Genomic DNA, 21,492 nt, shown 5'->3' with positions numbered 1-21,492 from the left:
GCGACCCCAGAAGAAAAGAACATCTGTTCAACAGTGTTTGAAAAACAACACCTTCAATAACAGACATTGATAATGCCAGGGCACTAAATATCTCAACACAGATTGGGAGAAAAATTACAGTCCACTAAATTATGAATTCAAAGGCTCTAAGCATGCAAAGTTGTCAGATGAGCTTTCCTTATTTAAAGTCCTCATTACCTTTACATGCTACAGCAAAGTACAGTACAATCTATTCTTTTCTGCAATACCTCTTTTCTTCTTCCTTTTTTTTTTTTTTAAATTCCCAAGGAGAAAAGAATGTAAAAAGCACATTTCTATCACACTGTGGTGTAATAGGTTGTGCTTTCACTATTACTGATATTGAGTAATCCCTATTACTTGATTTTTTCCTTCTAGCATCAATATTGAAGCTCACGATACATCCAATCCATTCTTAATGCAGTGCTGAGTAGAACTCTTAACTTATTCACAGACTGCTTTGAAGATAAGAAGAAACTCTTGACATCAAGGAACGGCTGCTTAGGCCGAGCAAATTGATAAATTAGGAGAGTATTAAGGAATATGAGAACTACTGATGACATAGCCTAGCACATTGCTTGCTACTAACCATAATGGTTCTGCTGTAGTACTTTAAAAAAAAAAAATCAAATGCAACTATACCATTAGCAATTAATTGCAGATATTTTTACAGAAAACATCAACAAAACACAAGATAATAGTCCTCACTCTCCAGACTGGTGGGAAAGACATGGTGGTGCCAAGCAGTGTTCCTGGCAGGGCAGGCAGCATGTGCTAGGAGTGAAGAAGATCCGACAGGGTGCACTGCAGATATGGGGACAAACTCTGGTGCTCATGTGGGCATATGGAAAAGGGGTGAAAAAACAGGTGGTGGTGGGAACAGCTTCCATCCTCTGGAGCTGTGGCTATGCACAGTGGATGATTTAAAGACAGTCTTAAGTTGAACAACCGAAGACAAATAAAAATGTTGGAATTCCTAGTGAGGATATCATCTATTACATCTACTGAAATGCTCAAAACAGACCTCAGAAACTGTACTCCAAACAGTCTTACAAAAACAAGTATGGGGATGTGGAAGAGCAAACTGTAAGTTAAATTTTATTTCTCTATGTATGGAATAAAGAGATAACAGATTAGCAACTTGTACCTCTTCTTCACATTATAGATATTTGTGTAATTAATACTGCTAGCTTTCCACAGTTACACCTTTTCAACCTTTTCAACCTAAATTATTCTACAGTCTTATGATTTTAATTCAGTCTAATAGAAACGTCTTACATTATACCACATGATGGACTCTTTACAGCAAAGCCAGAAATTATTTACTTATTATCTGCAGTAAAATTAGAACTGTACAAGCATATCTGGATTTTGTGAAAAAGTCTGAAGCATTATTTTGACAGGTTTTTTTGAAAATCAAGACAGTTCGGTGGAGGTGAAACAGGAGGATTCTGCTTGCAATTAATTCCTTTTCAAAATGCTTAAAACAGAAAATAATTGTTTACTCCACAATCTTGAAAACATAAAACTTAACTATTAGGAAATCTTACATGACTGCTGACAGATATCTACTAAGTGCCCAGCTCTAGCAGTCCCTTGCTTCCAAATGATTCTGCTTTGTTTAACAACTAACAAAGCTGCACATGCCATGCTCCAGGGCAGGACCTGTCTATGCACAATGCCTAGCATGGTAGGATCCCAGTTCCAGCTGTTATCTTAGGACAAATATGTACCATGCAAATATGTCCTATGTTTTGTAGCAAGACGACTGGACATCTGTAACTTCCTCCTAAGAACAAAGTAGTCCAGAAGTCGTTCCTACTCAAATGAGTGTCTATGAAGGACAGTTTCACTTGTCTAGGAGATACTTTATGTAGAGTAGGAAAATGCATCTGTAAAACTTGCAGGTCCTTGATAGAATGGGGGTATGCCACACACACTGCAATTTTAGCTTCAAAAAACAAGCCAGCTTCTCTGATGAAAACTCATTTTTTAAAAATCTCTTCTCCCTCCACGCACAATACCAAGTGTTTGTGGGGATTCATCATTACAAGCACATGAAACCACTTCTACCTTCCAAGTCATTTGTACCTAAATGCACGACCTGCACTACAGCCAACATTGTGAAAGATGTTGAATGGACTGCAGACGAGAGGATCACAGAATAGCAACAATACTTAGCAACTTCCTGCCCCTCAGACTTATGCTCACACCTGGTATTCACCCTGTATCTCAAAATAGGAAAAATCCATGAAAAGTTATCAACCATTGGCAGTGTGGGGTTTATTTTCATCATCTTTAGGCTGCCTCAGTCCTATCTTTTCTACAACTCCTAGCAGATAACGTAGTCCACAGACCACAAGACTTGTTATGAGAAACTCCTATCATAATGTGAAGGTCTAGGAGAAGTTTGATTCATTGGATTCAGGGTTTTTTTATCATTTTAGGTTCTTTTCCAGTGCTTTCAGTGTTTCAGATTCTTTTTTTCCTTTTTTTTTTCATTTAATAGAGAAAAGAAGGGAGGTGCAAATAAGCAACGCACTGTCAGAAGATTATCTATCAAATACGATTAACAAATCTGGCCTTAGACTAAGACACGTCAATAGTCATTAATATTAAAAAAAAAAAATCATACCAGATGGTAGGTCATCCAAAGGAAACTCAAACAACTTGGATTTGTAAACAGAGTGTAAATGGAAGTCATCCTGAAATTGCAAACAATTGCATGTATTAAAATTCAATAATTAATCCACCTCATGAGCCTTAAAAAGAGAGTTCTAAAAGGGTCCTTTTTATCCAACATCTACATTAGGAAAAGAGCAAGGTACAAGGCATCATTCCTCTACACTGTGCTGCTCAGAGCTGCTGAACTGGAGTCAAGGCCAAACTGGGAGGAGAGTGATGTATTGAACCCAGAGTGGGAAGTGCCAGGGGACAGGACACTCACGGGCTTCTCCTGCTGGCTCCAAGTGACCTTCATCCTCTGCTGCTGTACTGCTCTACTTCCAGGTGTTGTGGACCATAGACATATACACACATAAGCATACACAAACCTAATTTTTGGAGGACTACCTCTGTCTGTGATGATGAGGGCTCAGACACCAGGTTAATGAGTTGGGAATGAGGGGATCATCCTTTGGCCACAGAGCCTGCCCTGTAATCTCATCTGTATCCCACAAACAACACATTAGGACTACTACAAGTTCTACTTATTCTACTTACATCTGAAGAGTAGTTTTCATCTGGTTCAATCAAGTATGTATGATTTCCATCATAGAACATCCCACTGTCAAGAGCAGGAAATGTAAACTGATTTAATAAACAAATATTAGTACAACATTGAAGTTTAAGAACGTCACATATTTAAAAAATATATTTTTCTGAAAGGAAGCAGTTAAAAATGGTTTCAGGAACTGAACATTATTCTGAGTAATTTTTTGATTTCTTTGCTTCAAAAAGAAAGACATTCTCTCCCATAGTGATACAGACTTTTTACTTTTTTCTATAAGCCTCCCCTACAACACACAAAAATACCACAGAAGTTTGGCTAACGTAGACAGTTCAAAATCCAGTTCACAGCCATTCCCAAACCAGACTGATCTACCTGCAATAAAGGATCTGCCTTCAGAAATACGCATACTGAGGTTTTGGAATATGCCCACAGATATCCCACAAATAAAAATACAAATATATATATATATATATTAAATTGAATTGATTCTTAGGTTTTAACAGTTTTGATTAACTCTTTCCTCTGTAATCTTGCACAGTACCAAGTACAAAGGCCACAAGGGGCATTTTAGGCATTCCATTAATAACAGTTATGACAGTCTTTTTCATCTTAAATTGTGTCAGTTTAAGTTCATATTTCTAGAAAACGTGAATGGCTATATACAGTACCGCATCAATATGGATATTACATGATACTCATGATAAGAAATACAAGCATATATTACACTTGTAAACTATTGAATCCATTGATGAGCATGTCTGTTTTAGCATCATTCATTTAGAGGGTTAACCATTTAACATTCACAGATGTAGCCTGGGTTGCTGAGTCTACATCTGAGAATACATCAGAAGTGGTCAGGAGTCCATGTACAATTTAAAGCTGTTTCCCTTCCAAACTATCTGTGCTGAGTCTCCAGAAACAAATACTGTCTTCACTTCTTTAAAATTAATACTTTAGCACCTGCTGAAGTTTTCTGCCTGGGAAAAATATGAGATTTGGGAACGTCCTTCAGCTGTTAATCAGGCAAACTTCCTTTCTTCTCATTGCAATTTAACCTAAGCACAGTCTGCAAAACTAAGTGCTATTAGTAAATGACTTCTTGTGCAAATGTTGCACCCAGTAGTACTGATGTCTGATCAAGTCACTCAATAAGAATAATAGTTACGTCTGACCTACAGATCTGACTTGCCCGCTCAGAGCATTCACAACTCATTTCCAAGTGACTTCAAGAGTGCCATGCTCTTTGAAGGTATCACACATTCACTGGTGTGCTAGAGAGAAAGCAATAGCAAAACACGGGCCACTTCAAAAACCCAAATTTGGATTATGTAAAGTCTTCAGACAAACAAATTTGTTGTCATGAAAGTCTAACTTGCAGTTACAACAGCAGTTTAAGCGTTTACCACCAGTGGGCAGCAAAATCAAAGAACAACCTGGTATTTTTGTGCCTGGTCTTGAAACACAGAACAATGAGTCGGGCCTGACTATAGCTTATTTATATCCCAGCAACCAATGTGTTTTGTATTCAAAGTTTTTAGTGTTAACTCATAGGAAGCTGTGGTTACTGTGTATCCCACGGGGGAAAAGAAAAAAAAAAAAAAAAAAAGAAAGAAAAAAAGAGAGAGAGAGAGAGAAAGAGAAAAAAAGAAACTAGCTTGGAATTAAGGTTGTAGAGAGACGTTTTTCATTAGCAAAGTAATTGAGAAGAAATTCATAATTTTAAGCACTCCATCAGTTAATCTCTCTATTAATTTAACTAATAAAAGGAAGACCGCAACATAGACATTACCAAGAGAAGAACTCACAATTCATGATTAGTTAAACAAATACAACATTATCTCTACAGAGAAAAAAAAAAGACATGGCCAAGATTACTGGCCAAAATCTAGGGGTACTAACAAGTGAGAGAGGAGATTAGCATGAACTTTGTGAATATGAAGCCAGTTATTCTATTAAAGGAATCTGTTCTTTATTATGCACTTCCTCAGCTTTGGGAAAGCAGAGATTCTGCCCTGCATACCTTATTAAAAGCTCTCCCTGGCTTCCATTATACCACTGAGAACTCCAAACTGTGTTGCAGCTCTGATTGCCAGTGTGAGGCTGTAGTACTTACTTAACATTTGTTATCAGCTGTGGAGGAGCTAGCTGTAAAGATGGAGATGAAGTGTCACAGAATGTGAGGTTAATACAGCTCAGGGAAACAATGCTTTCTGATAGCAGATGTTGGAGTTACCAGCCTGCTATAGTAAGCTTCTGAAACTTTATTGCACTTAAAAAAAAAAAAATACTTCACAAGGGAGAGCTGAATAATACAGGAAAAAATATGTTTCATCATATTACTGTGCTATAAGAGTTTGATTTGACTATTATTCAATTTAAGAATACCGAGCAGCAGGAGGGTCAGTCTTAAAAACCAACCAGCCAAAGGAAGCCAGGAAAGGACGTGCACAGCCTCTCCTTACTTTGCTGCATTTTCTCCTAGGAGTTGGCAGGGACCAAGACTTAATGGATCACTGCTAATGGAAGCCATGAAGCTAAACCCCCTCAGGATGCATTAGGATGCTACTATTTTTAGGCTCACTGACACTACCAAACCTGAGGTCAGGTTTATTGAGCTGTTCGACCTTGACTGTAAAAGAGAGAAACACATGTCAGACAATGAGTGCAAGAATTTCAAAGTATAAAATATAAATATATAAAATATATAAAAATAAAAGAAAGAAACTAGTCAAACACATACATGTGTGTCTGATACTAAAACTAAACTACAGAGTAGCTGGAGATGGAAAATAAGCTGAAGATTTTGATCAGCTAAATCCTGCATCCTTGGAAAAAAAGCAAAGCTCAGGTAATCTCCACACTCAGGCTCTTTTGCTCCTGTGGCCTTTCAAGCTGATATTAGTATCAAAAGTGCTGAGGACCTGTAATTCCCAGAGTCAATAGACACTGAAGTTACTTGGCTGCTCTGAAAACCTCACTAGCTTCTTTCAATAGTGCCAAAAGTAGACAGGTCCAAAAGCTGTACAATCAACACACAACTCCCTGTAACCTTCAAATGACAGATGTTTTTACTATTTTAGCACTAGAATTATGTACTTTAAAACAAATTTGCACAATTCATCCTTAATTCCAGATTTTCAGAGATTTGACTTTATCAAAGGTATTACCCCATGCACACAGCTTAAGATGAGCACTGCTGTGAAGAAAATGGATGGGACTAGAGAAACTTTACACTGACACTTTCCTTTGAAAAGAGAGTGGGAAAGAAGAATAAAATACATCATTCTAATAACAAGAAAACAATACAAATTTCAAATGGCTCGTATCAATACTGGCAGTATTTTTTATCCACATAAATCAGGGAATGTTCAGCTGCTTTTACTCGTGTCTCTATAGTAAATTATCTTAAAATAATAATTGCTCAAAGTCAGTATAATATGTCCTTAGTTAAAAAAGGGGGGCGGTTCAAGGCAGGAAGAGAAATGTGCACTTTGACAGTGAGTTCTGAAAACAAACAAGGCTTTTACAAAGTTCAAGTTATAATTTTTTTCTAAAGGTTATTAAGCTTCATAATAGTTGTTGCAAACCAGCTAAAAAATAAATAGCACTTATTTTTCTATAAACCACTTTATTTTGTTTAACAGACTAAGTAAATCTCAGTAAAAACAAAACATCAGACTTACTGTAGTCCATGGCATGTTGACAAGGCAACAAATGATACTGGATTTCCTCGAATTTTTCCCTGATAATAGCAATGTTCTCCTCCCTGAAATCATAAATTGAGACTGTAAATCCACAGGAAGTCCCACAGTATCACACTCTGTCCTGTCCAACACTGATTTTTAGTAATTGCATGACCAACCCCGTGACATAGTACCAAGAATTGAGTGTCATTCAAAGGGGGTCATCCCATCTCTTTTCAGATATCTGTGAGTTTGGTACCTAGTCAAACATCATCATTTGAACTCTCTCTACAGTGAATGGAGGTGGATATCTTCAGTGCAAAATCCCTGGCATCCTGAGGCAGATTTCAGAAGCAAATGACTTCTGAAGTGCCCCTCTTTCTTCACTGAAGAGAGCTGGAAACAAGGGGCTTAAACTCAGCACCTGTTCTGCACATGGCTCTGTTGGATAAGATGAGCTCTGCCCTGAGGGCCAGGCAATTTCCTACTTCTAAGGAGAAAGGTATGCTTGTCAAATAATAATATTTGATTAAGAAGTGAACAAATCAAAAGTACTCCCCAGTGCTCCAAAGCTAATGGAAACTTCAGTTTGTATTTGCGTCTTCTCTTCCAGAGATAACATATACACTTTCTGAGTCAAATCCAGGAGACCTGACTCAACATATCCCCATTTTCACAGAAATCACACTGATAGTGAAGTAAGCCCTATTGTCTGTGTACCCAATGCATTCAGTATAGCACAGTGTCAATATTTGAATGCCAAATTAAAATAAATAAATAAATAAATAAATTTGAAGTTCTCACTGCCACTTTACCTGGCAGAAGTAAATTTAACTATTAGTTGTCATGTTATTGCACTACTGTTGAGTGGAGAACTACTTAGAAGGTGTAGACTTTCAATGCAATGTTTTGTTTCCTTCTTTCTTTCCTTCTTTCTTTCCTTCTTTCCTTCTTTCCTTCTTTCCTTCTTTCCTTCTTTCCTTCCTTCCTTCCTTCTTTCTTTCTTTCTTTCTTTCTTTCTTTCTTTCTTTCTTTCTTTCTTTCTTTCTTTCTTTCTTTCTTTCGTAACAACGATTTACTATTTCTAATTTCCTACCAGCAAATTCTAGTCCACAGGTATGAATAATCGACCTAACCTAATGTGCCCAGCCATGTGAACATTTGTATCTATTTACTGCAGGGAGGGAAAGGCATTACAATTACTGCTTTTGCAGAAGCTGGCAATCACTTCCATGACTGAACAAGGCATAGCACAATCATTTTAGACCTCTGACGTTAAATTCTGTTGCATTTTATTATTCAGTTATGGAAAAGAATTAATCAGGATCAGGCAAAAGGCAAGAAAACACATAGAATATGTTGGTAGTTTTGTTGTTGTTGTTGTTGTTGTTGTTGTTGTTTTTTAATCAAGAAATCCTATTCTGTTTTCCATGAGGCATGCAAACAATTTCTGAAAGCAACTACTAAGCATAGGTGCCTGTGTTTTGAGGTCCTCCCTGAGAACATGTAGGAGCCTGTTTCTCAGAGCATGGCCATTGGCAGGGAAGGAGACCTGCTCCCAAAAGGGTCACTGGAAATAATTCATCCCTTCTCAAAATCTTCTCTGTAGCATTTGTTCTTGGGTGATACAGAGTGCTGGGCTGCCAAGGCAGGCAGCACAGCACACCTGGGAGTTTTATGGCTGCAGCGATCAGCACCAGCAGTGTAACAGGGAATCACAGAATCATTAAGGTTGGAAAGACCTCCAAGGTTATCTGGTCTAACCATCCTCCTACCACCACTAAACCATGTCCCTAAGCACCACGTCCAACCTTTCCTTGAACACCCCCAGGGATGGTGACTCCACCACCTCCCTGGGCAACCCGTCCCAGTGCCTGACTACATGCACCACCTGAGCAAACGAAGGGTCTGACACTATTTGGCCTGTTGCTTCACTCTGGGAGAAGCCACCTACATTCTGTTACATGTGATTCAGACAGACTGTCTTATTTTGGCTTATTTTCTCAATTTCACTCTCCTTTTATACACCTACTTACTTCCTATATCTTAGTTATTTAAAGCTCTCCTCGTGTGACCCCTTATTTTTTTCAGTCTGTAAGATGTCCACCACTATAGGGCCACAGTATTGCTTAGGGATTTTCAGAACCCATGAATGAAAACTATACAAAGAGACATTCCAGCAGGTTAGCAACAAAATTGACAATCAAACCATATGGATGAGCTGAAACCTTATGAGTAATAAAATGTTCTCTAAAAATAACTTTTGCAGTAACATTCCTGTAAAAGATATAACTGGTATAAGCACATGAATATGGGAATAACGATGAAGAAAACTATTAGTAGGGAGTTATCCAGAGTTATAACTGTGGAAGGAATTTGAAATAATTAGACAAATTGGTTTCTTCTCAGAAAATGTATTTAATATGTATCGGAAGTAGAATCTCTTTATTAGTTTGCAAAACCATGTGTTTGTAACCAGGAGGAACATTTTTTAATACTAAGAATCCAAGTCTGTGGCTGAAAAGTGTTTTGATCTTCTTAATGAGAATCAAATAAATGTCCCGTGATAGTACCTCCACATTAACTTATTCCATAATAAATCAATGAACAAAATTTTATGCTTACAAATTCTGAAAAGAAAAATATAAGAAAAACAACTTCAAATTCTTACCTAGGAAAAATGCAACTCAGACAAATTCTATTCTACTTAATCAAATCAAATCAGTTCAACAAAACATTTGTTTCTATGCACTAATATCTGGGGGATATTTTTACACACGGACTTACATGTTCCTATTAAGATAAGTGACTCCAACTGATTATTAAAATTTAAGTTTTTTTTGTTTGTTTGTTTTTGTTTTTAAAATAGCTATTTTCAAGTATTTGATTAACTTTTTATTAAATATATATATATATATATTCACTATAAGAAATCCTGATATCAGGATACTCTAAATGAAGTTTTGAGGTTGTGTAAGAACATCGCCTAATTATAATCTCAGCAAAGAAATCTGTGATACTGTGAAAGCAGGTAGCACTAACACTGGGTGGTTCTGGGAAAAGTGATTGCTTAGTACTGCTAACAGCATCTCAAGAGGATAAAACATACCGATAACGTGGCACTTGGTGGGGTGGGTGCAAAATGCATGTTGTAATCTGGGGAGATTCCGTTTCAACAGTTCACAAAATGTGAAGAGCACTTACAGCTATGAAGTCTGGGGTTGGCTCTGCAGTGAGAGTCAAGACAACTGCAGGCTGTTAATCTATAGATAATATTTTCTTTGAAGAATGTGCAATTTTAGACAGGAAGTTTTCTGTCTTTGCCTCCATGTAGTGCTGAGGTTGATATCTTCTTGTTTTTGACATGTACTAAAGCTCCTTTACAGCAGATGCTGTAAAAAAGTATGCTGTGGTACAGGAAGAATTGCAGTAAGATGTAAGACCATGAAAAGATTAAACACAATCATCACATCTATCCACTTTTGCTCTGACCTTGGAAATATGCACTGAAGGACCAGGATTGTTTCTTTTCTCTATTGGTGTCTGTAGAAGTGTGATAGGAGCTGTAAAAAGTCTTGCGGTTTCAGTTTTTCCCAAAAATATTCTGGTGCCAGAATATTAAGACTTCTCCAACAGCTGGAGTTAGCAGCATTACCAAGAATAGCTCAGTCAACAGCATCGAGGCCTTTTTGTGAAGAAAGAGCTATTGGCTTCCTCTCGCTATTACAGCCCCCTTTCTGCTCTCTGAAAAGCAGACAATAATTGCCCATCTCAGCAAATCAAACTTCCATGCCGGCCTTTGTCAGCTACTGGGAAATGGCTCGGCATTCAGATGAAGAGGAAATAATGCTGTTCTTCTGACATACGTCAGCCAGAGATGCATTGATCCCTTTCTGCTCTAAAATCGAAACTGGCCAGATAAGGTCTGGGAGAAAATTCAGCTAAGTATCTTCTAACCATGAGACAATGCCATCCTGGTGACAGTCCTCCTAGCTACACACACAGACACACTCACTTGGTATCCACTGGCCATCTTATGCTACTGCTGAGAGAAGTTCAACTGCTTTGCTTCCACAAGACACGCAGCCGTTCTTCATGCTGTAGTTAGCACAAGGCAAAGCAAATTCTCTGCCAGTGCCCTTGGGACTTGGTCGTCCACTGGTGATTTCCAACAGCAATATGGAAAATACAGATATTTAATAAGAACCGCATCTGTTTGGGAAGCTAAAAATGGAATACCATTCTACCAAAAAAAAAAATAGAAAAGAAAGAAACAAAATTTGAATGACCCCATAGCAGGATCAATTAAAACAAATGAATCATTATGACAGCGGTCAGTTTGTGACTTAATCTTGATCTTCATGCTTAAATTGGATAATTACAGGAAAACCCTGAATCAGAGTTATATTGTCTTGTGAACTGCTACAGCTCACTGCCAACCAGCTTGCAGCCTTTATGTCCATGTCAGTCTGAGTTTTCCTGCAGCCTATTTAAGGAGATAGAATGGCAAAGGTATTGAAGACATGGAAAGGCAGAGAGGTTAGCAATGCAAGTAAAGTCTGTCCCCATTTTTATCCTTTAAGATAGCTTGTCCTTTCCAAAAGAGGCACCAGCTGTTGAGTAAACACCAAAGAGACTGAAAAATGCCTTAACGAATATTCATTAAAAAATGATGGAAATAAGTAAAGAACCGCCACTGCAGTCAGTGATGGCAGAGGTTCACTCTTGTCTGCAGTTTCAGTGAAGAAAGTATTTGCTGACCATACACTGACAACACTTGTTATTCACTGCAGAGACACTATGACCTTTCCGGGGGAGGAAAACTAAGGATGCTCATTCATCTGCTTTCAAATAACACCTGACATCAGATCTGCAAAGTAAGCATTTTTTTTCCTGCAATTAGGAGAGGTGCTGGCCATTAAAACTCATGCTACACTCAGACACTGACCCTAAAATTAATAACTTCCTCCTTCCAGCATTTTCCTATTTTAATACCCATTAATCCAAAGGAAAGGAGACTGCTGGTCTAGATCAGATCCTACTAACACAGCTCCCTCTGCCTTTGCAGCAGAAAGCTCCCAGAAGGCCAGCTAACGACTATGGTGCTCTTCTCTGAAGTGCCAGATAACGATTAGCTTTTTAAAGAGCTACCCGTTGTGGGGTACAAGTTTTAAAACTGCTTCCTTAGTCATCACTTAGATCTATTTACAAATTATTGATGCTTGTACAAGTTTTAACCCGGTAATAACTAAGACAGTGCATGGGAAACAGCAACAGGAGAAGAAATTGCACACCTTTATAGCTGACCTCTATGACCAAAAATGACTCGTTATGGATAGGTTTCAATCTGTACAAAGAAAAGACAACATGGCACATTGGCCTGTGTTGTTCCAATGGGCAGTGTAACTGTATGGAGAGAAAAATCTCTTTTAATTGTCATGTTTTGCAGCAAAGCATGGGGCCTGCTGGCATGGCCATGCTTTTCTGCAGCATGTTCTCCCTCACAGAGTAGGTCTCTGGATTCAGCTAAGTGCACTGTAGACTCTGGAAAGCCAACTGCTCCGAAAATGTAGTGTCCTTCCTTTGTAGGAAACAGCTACCAGGTGTATCCACACAACGCAGAAGCAAAATGTAGCACTGACATTAGGTTATAACTATATTTCCAGTTTGGAAATCAAAAATATGAATTCTAAAATTAGAGATAAAGCATCACCACTTCCAAGGCTTCTCCACAAAATGCCCATGCCTAAAGACTGCTACACTCTCGAACACATACATGTACATGATGGGGTACTGCACGCGGGCAGCTCACTCCAGCTGCTGTTGGTGACTCACAGTGGGTGCCCTCAGCAGATGGCACATGCTATCAGCCCAGCATCCCGGCTCTCAGGCCAAACGAGGCTTGTGTTTACTGCCCAGTAGCTATGCAAGAAGATGCTCCATGAATGTAGCTGCAGAGTGTGGACGGAGAGCTTGTGCCAGCACAACGCCATCTGGTCAGGGAGCTGCCTTGGCATCTGCTTTGGAAACAGCCTCTTGCCTTGCCTTGCCTCAGTGTAAGAAAAAAATGCTTTTAGTTATCACCTGCTGCATGCAGATGAGACAAAGAAGAACAGAGTTGGTTACCTCTTCCTCCCTACTTTGTTATCTTTAAGTCAGTTCTCGTAGCAGTGCCCAGTTTCTCTGAGTTATGGCATGTAAATCGTTTTAATGACAGCCACTTTACCCCATTTCTGTGTTCTTATACATGGGGAAAAGGAACAAACATTCAAAGGGACTATACAGAAAAACCTTTATAATCTACCAATACTAATCTTTCTCAATAGTTCAACAGCTAATGTTGTGCCTGAAGCCAAATTATACGCATATAATGTGCAAGGTTACTATAAACACAACACAGCAGATGAAAAGATGAGATGCTGGTATGTACCTACATGGATATCTATCAGTCAGAATGTGGTAAAGTCATGAGTAAAATGGAGGAAAATATTAATCAGATTTCCTTACTGTCCGTTCATTATTCCCAAAAGACAAAACTTATCTTTAAGTGAGAATTCACAGAGCTCGAAACTGCCTAGAAATATTAATCCTGAGTATATAATACAGTGCTGGTTCAGCATCCACAGGGAAAAACAGATGTGTCTAAATAGGACTATACACAGAAGTCAAAATCAAGTAAGTAAAGACATCAAGCTAAAGCACACTGAAGTATTGAAGTACTGAAGTGCTCTTTCAGAAGTACAGCAGCTTCAGTTTGCTCTGCTTAATTTCCCCTCAAGGGGATTAAGTTAAACCCAAAAAGATACTTTTTTTTTTTTTTCAGAAGAGCGTCTACAAAAGGATTTAATGTTCTTTAATGCTATAGCAGTAGTTAATTTCCCTTAGCTAAATTCAGTCTTTGCATGGACTGAGTTTACAGAACACTTGGTTCATGCAGCTCTGCCTGCTGTACGTTGCAATGCTGTACGTTGTAACTAGAAGAAAAAATAAATCTTAAGGTACAAAAAGCCTGGCAGGACTTTTTTGTGATTTCAAGCACTGTACTGCTCTCTTCCCTCTAAGGTGTGTGAAAATTGCAGTAGAGAGCACTTGCAAAATCACAGAACAGTTTGGGTTGCAAGGGACCTTAAAGATCTCGCAGTTCCACCTACCCTGCCATGGGCTGGGACGCCTCCCACCAGACCAGGTTGTTCAGAGCCCCATCCAGCCTGGCCTTGAACACCTCCAGGGATGGGGCATCCACAGCTTCTCTGGGCAGCCTGTGCCAGTGCATCACCACCCTCTGAGTGAAGAATTTCTTCCTTATATTTAATCTAAACCTACCCATTTTTAGTTCAAAGACATTACTCTTTGTCCTATCCCTACACTCCCTGACAAACAGTCCCTCCCCAGCTTCCCTGTAGGCCCTCTTTAGGTACTGGAAGGCTGCAATGAGGTCTCCCCAGAGCCTTCTCTTCTCCAGGCTGCACAACCCCAATTCCCTCAGCCTGTTTTCATAGGAGAGGTGCTCCAGCCCCTTGATTATCCTTGTGGCTCTCCTCTGGACTCACTCTAACAGCTTCATGACCTTCCTGTGCTGGGGGCCCCAGAGCTGAATGCAGAACTCCTGGTGGGGTCTCACAAGAACAGAGCAGAGGGGAGAATCACCTTCTTCAACCTGCTGGCCGCACTGCTTTTGATGCAGCCCAGGATATAGTTAGCTTTCTGGGCTGACAGGGTTGGCTTTCTGGGCATTCAAGAAGTGCTTCCCTGTGGTCACAAAGTCAGACCACTTCTCACTTCAGCAGAACCAGGACTCATCACTGGGGTCTGCGTCTGCAATGGGATGTGCATTTTAAGCTCTTGAGGGCTCTGAGTTTCTGACATTTTTTTCCCCTCCAGAACTGGCTTAAAACACTGGATTTATTTTTACGTCATAAAAAGAAGGAAGACAATATAATTAAACCTGTAAGATTGTACATGAGTCATGATCTGAGATTCATTCCAGTGTAGTATATTTAAAAACATGGCCTGGGAAAGGCTCCTAATACTGAAAGCTGTTAATTTTAATTTCCTCCTTCACAGTAGCAGGATGTATTACTAGCAAAAAGTGAGATAGTAATAGCAAGGAGATAAATGTATAGATATAAGACAAATGTTAATGCCAATGTACTTTAAAAGCACCAGCCTGCAGGACCATTAGGTCAGGCAAATGCATTATATAAGATGACTGATTATCTTGCCCTGGTATCCCACGGAGGATACTGTGTTTTACTGAAACCCAAAGGAATTGTCTCCATAATTCAAATAATGCTCAAACAGGAAAGCGAGATACTCTTCAATGCCTCTTGATTCACTGTGGCAGCATGACACTGCTGGAAAAAAAAAATGTTCAGGGTAACTGAAAATGCACAGACATTTTAAAAGTTTGTCAACTCTTCATCATGGCACACGTGATAGCATTAATTCTATCCAAAATCTACTGGAAGTAATTTGACTCTGTAATAGGAAAGTAATACATTCTGGGATCACAGTTAACTTTGCCATGGCAGCATCCTTTAAGGTATAAACCACGCAGTCATTCTGTGCTCCACTATTTACAATCTCCCATCTTACAGCAAAAAAAAAAAAAAATCCTATGATTAGTCCCTAGGTGAAAGAAGTTGCCATTTGTTCTATCAAATTTCATCCCATTTTTATTTATTCCTTTGGTTAAAGACATCCAAGTTCTCCAGCTGATCCTTCAGTGTATTGTAGTGCTTCCCAATTTTGTAGTGCTAGCAATTTTCATTAACATGCACACACCTTTTTTACCTAACTCATTAATGAAAATTTTCAATGAGAGCACTATGGAGATCAACCTTGCAGGAACCCCCTACTAAATTGTGTCAGACTCTTAGACTTCCTGCCAGCTCTTCTTTGGCTTGTTTATTGCTATCACTAAAAAGTAGATTATGGCCTAGATTTATTAATAATTAGCCATGAGGCAAGCAGAGCTCTGTAGAGGGGATGAGGGAGTGGAGCTATGATGATGCTATGAGAACCTTTATTCAAAATCTTCTGTCAAGTGACTCTTCTGTTACTAACAGCTTTCTTAGTCTCTGAACCCAGCCAAAAAAGCCCTGCCAGAAACAGGCATATATAATTCCTGCATTATTTACAATTTGTTCCTTTTTAGATTCTTTTCTCCCCAGGGGCTGCATCACCAGGTTGTGCAAGTGTGGGGTGCGCACACAGCTCCCCGCTAGCCCCGGGCTGCAGGCTCCTGGGGCAGAGCTTCACCGCGTTCCCTCCTCTCACACGAGCTGGATTGGCACTCAGGTTTTCAGGAATATCATGGAATCTCTGCCAGGAAAGCCTGCTTAGTATACAGGCTTTTCTGCCGAGTTGAAACTCCTTCCTTTCTGGCGAGTGAGTGAGTTATGATGAGTTATCATAAATGGTGAGTTATCAAAAGCTGAAGAAAAATTAACTAGATTCTTCTGCAGAGCTCAGACAGTAGATGCCCCTAAATCTGGAAAGTGCTGATGGAAGAGCTTTGCTACAAACTTGGAAACAAACTAGTTAATAATAAAACTTACCTGCTCACAGACTAGGAGCATATCCTGGCTGCACTGTTTGCAATAATGTATTATTGTGACCTTATGATCAGGCAGTGCCTGTGGTGATACAGTGAAATGTTTGAATGGCATTTAGGATAAGGTCTCCCGAAACGCACGTGTTGAGATGTGACAGCACAGCTGTTGCCCTTGGCCAATGGACTGCACCTCAACACCTCCTCTATCAGAGCAGGTTTGAAGGAAAGAGTTTAAAATAAAAAGTCATGTCAAGGGTCCCCAGCCTTCTCTGGCCTTTCCAGATTTTAATATTTTGCTCCCTTCTGGATTGTTTTCCTTAAAATTGCATTTAAATAGCCTTTCAGATATATATCACGGCACACTGAAGCTGAGACTTTAATCACAGCAAGTCAGCCAAAAGCAATAATTTTACCCTCTTGTTCATAGGCATTAAAATAGCTACAGGAACAGACATCCACAAAGTAAGGGCTCTGGCTTGCTGTAACACTTCAAAATGTCTTTGCCCCCCAAGCCTCATTCCTCAGACTACAGCAGGAACAACTCTGCTGAGGCCAGCTCAGGAGCACACCCAGGCAGGCTGGAGGACAGCACCAGGCAGTGCCCAGCACCATGGGCACAGCCAAATGGGATGCTGAAATCCTAAGTCACAAGGCAAGTTTAGCCAAAGCCTCTCTGTCAAGACTACCATGGAGAAAAATAGTACCTAGCACTTAATATCACTCCACTTACATTGTTCAACACTATCGTGATTATGAACATGCTGTGAAGTAGAAGCAGAAGGCAATGTTGTTTTATGCTTTGAGCACTCCTGCTACAATTTTGTGCCCAGGACACACAGCCTGTGTTTATACCACTACACTCATGTTTTTTTAGGATTACCTTTGACATATAGTTCCTTCTGGTTGTACTGAAACATGACAGCAAAAAATACATGGCATTTATCTATTAGAACTATACCCATGCAAGTGCTCTTACTGGGATCTGAATTATTTTAATTGCTTAATTGTTTCAGGAAACAATTTTCCAAGAATTATTATAGAATTGTCTGATGTTATAATCTCTAAAGAAGAAAATTGAAACATTTTATATGAGAAAATGTCACTGAAGAGATACCAGTTGTTCCTTCTCAGGGGGAAACATCCAGCAGTGCAAGTTACTCAGCATTATAGCTGTTTTTTGCCTTTCATCTCACTGACAGCATCAGCAACAGAATGATAACCCAAAAGCAGAGAGAGACAGAGATAAAAGGACACAGAGATATACTGCAGCAACATAAAGCATACACAAGTTGAGTATTTATGTGCTGTGAGCATAGGATGATCTGGACTGACACAATCAGGAAAAAGGCAATGTGTGAAGGGTTTTTCTCTTTCTTATTAATTGATTATTCTCTTTGCTACCAAAAGGAATTTAGGACAATACTGCTGCTTTCCTAAGAAGCTAGAGAAATGAACTAAAATAAAAAGGGGGGAAACACTGGAATAATTCAAAGATCTAGCTCCTTTTGTTTTTCTTAAGCATTGCATCTTGTTACTGGCTTAGTAAGAATGTCTCAGGTGCTGCCAAACTGTGCCAAATCAACAAGGACATCTCACAGAGAAGCCTCTCTTCTGCAGCTGATAAATACTGGCACCCTGCAAAAACATGTACATGTTCCACCTTCACAGTGACCCAATTTATTAGTGAATTATGCTGCAAATGTAATTCAACTTTCTCTTATAAATAAAAAGGTATCTTAAACTGAGAACTCTCCTCCTTATAAAAATCCCTTTGCTCATTCAAAGCGGTATTTTAAATTTTATGAATGTTTCTTACTTTCTCTGCTCTCCTCTCCTCCCTGAAGCACCCTAAGTAAAGGCAGACAATCTGTACGTATTCTGCCACACAGGAACTTTTACTGGAGGGTTGGAGAGGGGGAGGAGTGGTAAAAGTAGTTATCAATGCTACATCTTGTATGAGCCAAGACAGGCATCTGCTTCCCGGACACCTCCATGCTTGTAGCATTCCCGAAGTGCTGAGTGTATATACGGCTGCCTTCCCCCGGCCATCCAAACCTCCTAGCTTTTCCCCTATTTCCCAGACTGAAGAGCAGCCCGTTGAAACAATGATAGAAACCTGGCTCCCTTCTGAAATACCTCTTCTGCTTCTGCTAAAGAATAGGCTGTAGAGCAGGCTGCCTTTTCTTTCTGTGACTTAATTATGTTTCACTCTTTCACTGGCTATTTTTAACTAAGTATCTAAGCAATCTGCACCATCCCTAAGATTTAGCATAATAATTACTTATGTTTTGCCTGGTGTGTATTGTAAATACCAATTTAAAGTTTGTTTTACTGGTTACCGTAAACAGTTGCAGAGAAATTGAGGGTACTAAATCATGATCATGAAAAATCTTTGTATTTGCAGGAGGATTTTCAAAACATTTGATCTAAAACCAGAGCTCAAGCTCAGTTTCTCAAATGCCAAAGAGAAACTGCTGGGATTTTTGACTTTGTTCAAAGGACCAACAGAGCTCTCCTGAGCACTAACAGGTGCTCTAAAAAGTACTGGCTAGTCAGAGGCAGACAGATTCATTTTTTAAGAGCTACCGGGTAATGAGCTTAGTCTTCCTTGGTGTCAGACTTCAAAATGTACTTGGCAGCCTGCGCTCTTGTGCAAATCTTATACCTGCACTTTTCTGAATATTTGGCACTGATTATGGCCAGCAGGTTCTTCTGGACATTTTGACACACAGCAGCTGCTTTCCTCCCCCCCGTTCCTGGATGTTCAATTGTAGCAAAATGAGAAAAAATATATATATTTAAAAAATGATGCCCTCCTTCTTGCACTACTGTCTGAGGAACTCCTGGTGCAGTGGGTGAGGGGACAGCAAAGCCCCCTTGCATGTCCCTGCCCACAGCGCACAAGGCACAGGCAGAGCGGGGGTGGAAGGAAATGGGCCACCAATTGGAAACGATCCCCTTTAATTAAACCGACCCCTCATTTAATTAAATGTATTAAAAGAAGGTTTAATAGCACTAAGCAAGGAGGTGAAAAGCTGAAGTTAGGTGGTGACACTGTCCAGAAGCTAACTGAAGGGGAGACAATCTCTGGGACCCTGGAGATTGGGAGGTGCTTTGCCCAGAACATTTTTATGATCTTTCTCTGAAAGGCCTAACCCTACTGTCCCTTCCCCATGCAACTAAACAGTACTTAAATGAGAGGAGCCACTGATTTCAAATATTTCCTTGCTTGAATCATCAGAAGCAGATTTATCCTAATTCAGTGATGGCACTTGGAAAGTTTAACTTTGCTAACTTCCACATATACCTTAGTGCAGACAAATGGATTGTTCTGTTTGTATAAATATCAGCTATTACCTTTATTTCTGCTTTGACTCATATTCTGAATGTGAGTCAAGACTTCTTGATTGCTGAGTACAACTGACTAAGAAATTATTCTTTGTAAATAAATGGAACACGTATGTGCATGCCTCAGTCGGAAAACATAGGCTATTATCAGAGCAAGAAAAGTAAGCAGATTACAGGCTTACAAACATTAGCAAGGGACAAACCAAAGGAAATATATCTTCAGCTATTCAGTGTCTAAAGGATTTAGACACTTTGTCTTGTTTCACTTCTGTTTTCTCATTATAAAGGTTAGCTAATTTGTTTCAGGGTACTTACATGATCTCAGAGTCAGTGGAAAAAAAAAAAAAGTTTTCTAAATAAAATGTAAACTTCGAATTAAATTGCCTTGATAAGCAAATTCAAAGAGCTTTGATTATGCACAGTTTGTATTACTTTCATATACATTTTATGTAATCTACAGCAATTTTATATCTTGCTTCTACATAGTGCTGTCATAACAATTAGAAGATCCTCAGGGAAATTCTCATATGTTGTATTCAGATAACAAAAGCATTCTTGCAAAGGCAGTGGGACATTTTGTAGAAGACAACTGCAAGCAACAGGATCTTGTAGCCACCATCTACAAATGTCCAGAGAAAGAAACCCGCAATTTCAGACTGTGATTAACTATTTGGAAATTCTACACAATAAATCTTGCTAGTCCCAAGATTATGAAGAAACTCATTATAAACAACAAACCCTAGTTTTTCATTAGTACAATGAGGAAATGCTAGTTAACAAAATAGAGGAATTTTCTTCAAGAGGTATCAGAAGCAAATTATATTTACTAGCAAAAAGAACTACCATGTACACATTTTTCATGGATACCATTTTGATATAAAATTTAATGTACTAAATTTTTCATATTTAAACAAGCTGAAAACTTAGAAGACATTAAACATGCTTGCCTCAGAAGAGGAAAACAAAATGCCTGGAAAAAAAAAAAAAAAAAAAAGGATTTCTCTCCTTTTAAGAAAATAAGTGAGCTTACAAAGTGAGTTTACATTAACACTAAGGGCAAAGCAAATAAAAAAGGCAAAGCATAAAAGGAAATTCTTACTTTAACTTCCACTGCCTTTCCACCTTGCTCGATATGCCGCTCAAGATATTCAGAAGACAGCAGATCACTGCAAGAATAAGAAAAAAGAACCATAAACCTCATGAATATGTTCTTGCACAGTCTCTCAGCAAGCACTGATTAAACATTTACATTTGAAAAGGGCAAAAGCTGCAGGATACTCCTCCTAAAATGTTCATAAAAATCATGGAAACAACCACCTCCAATGGAGTTACGTAGTGCATGGTATACATTGATTTTTAATACCAGAAGGCAGGATAAGGAAATTGAGTGTATTTTCCTTTACAGAATGTTCAAAACCAGCACCTGACAATGGTTTTAATTCAAGATACTTTTCTACTTGCTGCTTAAAGAGAATAGTAAGGAAATTAAACGGGGGAGGGAAAAAGAAAAAAAAAAAAAAAAAAGAGAGAGAGAGAAGGATGAGAAACCATTTGCAGTCACTACTACAGCAGGCTGCATCTGAGTAAAAATGGCAGCTGCCTCCAGCAGACTCCAAAGAACACAACAGCCCAACAAAAAAATGACCTTGTAATAC

At 39.0% G+C, this 21,492-nt stretch overlaps 1 protein-coding gene across 9 annotated transcripts in view; it reads right to left on the bottom strand.

Annotated features, from left to right (window-relative positions):
* ADAM22 (ADAM metallopeptidase domain 22) overlaps window positions 1–21,492 on the bottom strand; it is a 140,634-nt gene that overhangs the window by 57,726 nt on the left and 61,416 nt on the right. For all 9 annotated transcript variants that reach the window (XM_035319526.1, XM_035319524.1, XM_035319528.1 and 6 more), the window contains exons 4-7: window positions 20,937–21,003; window positions 6,934–7,016; window positions 3,241–3,304; window positions 2,654–2,723 (exon numbers count right to left, since the gene is read on the bottom strand). In XM_035319526.1, coding sequence (XP_035175417.1) covers window positions 2,654–2,723; window positions 3,241–3,304; window positions 6,934–7,016; window positions 20,937–21,003 — 284 coding nt within the window. The remainder of the gene's footprint in view (window positions 1–2,653; window positions 2,724–3,240; window positions 3,305–6,933; window positions 7,017–20,936; window positions 21,004–21,492) is intronic.

This window comes from Oxyura jamaicensis, chromosome 2 (genome assembly GCF_011077185.1).
Source record: "Oxyura jamaicensis isolate SHBP4307 breed ruddy duck chromosome 2, BPBGC_Ojam_1.0, whole genome shotgun sequence".
Taxonomy (NCBI): domain Eukaryota; kingdom Metazoa; phylum Chordata; class Aves; order Anseriformes; family Anatidae; genus Oxyura; species Oxyura jamaicensis.
Note: the sequence above shows the minus strand (reverse complement) of the source record. Positions and strands in the feature narration are given on the sequence as shown.